Below are 2,115 nucleotides of genomic sequence, written 5' to 3'. Positions count from 1 at the left end.
CATAGAGTATTTTGTAGTTTTTTTATACGTTTTTTATAATGTTTTTTATTCCTATATAGGGTGCTTTCCTGGTTTTTAGCGTTTTGGTGCCTAACATGCACAAAAAACACTATGAAGATACGTTTCTTGTAATCTCGTTGCGATTTCTCATATAAGATGCTTTGGATGCACTTTCGCGGTTTGGTACCTAACAATGTGAAATACAATCAAAATATACGTTTTTGGCAATGTTGTTCTGTTTCTCCATATAGAGAGGTATTACCGCGTTTTCTCATTTCGGTACCTAAGAACCTCAAAAACACTCATAATATATGTTTCTAGAAATGTCTTTTGGCGTTTTCCGCGTATCAAGCTGAAAAACATTCGAAATACCTTTTTATTTATTTTTTTTCTGCTTAGTTATAAAGGGTGTTTTGCATGCGCTTTAGCGTTTAGGTACGTGAGAAGTTCAAAAACACTCAAAAGACACGTTTTTCGTAATGATGTTTTTATTGCCATATAGGGTGCATGGAAAGCATCCTATATGTGGAAGCGAAATGACATTACCGAAAACTTGTCTTTTGAATGTTTCTGAACTTGTTCGGCACCAAAACGCCAAAAAGCATGGAAAAAGCCTTATATGGAAAATATATATATATATATATATATATATATATATATATATATATATATATATATATATATATATATATATATATATATATATATATATATATATATATATATATATCAAAAACGAGTCTTTTGAATCTTTTTTTCAAGTTCTTACGTACGAAAACTCTAAAGCACATGCAAAACACCCTTTATGAAGAAACAGAATGACATTACCAAAAAACAAGATCAAGAATGAAGATGGTGAGATAGATTATGTACACTCAGAAGAAAAAGAGGAACAGAAAAGTCAATATTATATTATAGTGAAAGAAGAAGAGGATAAATATGAGGAAGAAAAAGATAACTTTGAAACTGTCATTGGAGAGAAAACGAAGATTAAAGGAAAGAGTGAGGTAGATTATGAAGAGAGAGAAGAGGATGAGGAATACGATGGAAATTATTTGCCCTGTTATATAAAACAAGGAGAGGATGAAGGAGAAAATAATATTGATGATGAAATTATGCCAGAAGACAAAAGAAAAAAAAAAGAAGACAGTGATGAAGGTTATGCAGAGCCAAAATATGAAGAAAGTGATGAAGAAGCCAATTATATACAGTCAAAAGAAGAGGACAAAGAGGAAGAAGATAAGAAAGATGGTGATCTTTATGACAGAAAAGAAGAACAATGAGGAGGACGAGGAAATGGATGATACAGAGTTAGAAGAGGAAGAAGATGAAGAAGATGAGAGTGGTGATAGAAGGTCAGAAGATAAAAAGGAGGAGGACAATGAGGACGATGGAATTATGACAGAAGAAAAAGAAAAGAATAAAGACGACGGTGAAGTGGATTATGGAATGTCAAGAGAAGAGGAGGATGAAAAAGGTGATGAGGCTGATGTTGCCGAAGAATTAGATGATGAAAGAGATGGTAGAGAAGAGGAACAGGAAGGAGACAAGGCTGATGATATAGAAAGCCGAATAAGAAGACCAAAGAGGAAAAAGTGGTAGATGACGAAGGGTGATGTACTGTGAGGGTGGATGACGAATGTTGATACAGTGTGATTGTTGATGACGAAGGGTGATACAGCATCATTGTGGATGACTGAGGGTGATGAGAAGTGAATGTCGATTACAAAACATGATGGAGTGTGAGTGTGGATGACGAAAAGTGATGCAGTGTGAGTATGGATGATGAAGGGTTAAGCAGTGTGTGTCTGTGATGAGGAAGGGTGATACAGTGTGAGTGTGGATGACGAAGAGTGATGCAGTGTGTATGGATGACGAAGGGTGATGCAGTGTGAGTGCGGATGATGAAGTGTGTGTGTGTGTGAATGACGAAGGGTCATGATTAAGTCTAATAACATAACATGATTAAGTCTAATTTCTTATTAATATGATCCAAATTTGACAACATAGAAATAAACAAGTTGACAACGTAACAGATCTCATTAAACTATTAATCCCACATGACTTTTATGTGAAAAATTCATCCTGGGTAATGTATATGAAACTATGGTTTCA

General features: G+C 34.4%; 1 protein-coding gene across 1 annotated transcript; it reads left to right on the top strand.

Annotated features, from left to right (window-relative positions):
- Nucleotides 1-818: 818 nt before the first annotated feature.
- Nucleotides 819-1,283, top strand: LOC135100954 (glutamic acid-rich protein-like). Its single transcript, XM_064004571.1, has one exon. It carries the CDS (start codon nucleotides 819-821, stop codon nucleotides 1,281-1,283), a length of 465 nt encoding a protein of 154 aa, XP_063860641.1.
- Nucleotides 1,284-2,115: the final 832 nt, after the last annotated feature.

The sequence above is a fragment of the Scylla paramamosain genome, chromosome 5 (assembly GCF_035594125.1).
Source record: "Scylla paramamosain isolate STU-SP2022 chromosome 5, ASM3559412v1, whole genome shotgun sequence".
NCBI lineage: Eukaryota > Metazoa > Arthropoda > Malacostraca > Decapoda > Portunidae > Scylla > Scylla paramamosain.
The sequence above is the reverse complement of the archived record's forward strand: the minus strand, read 5'-3'. Positions and strand labels throughout refer to the sequence as shown.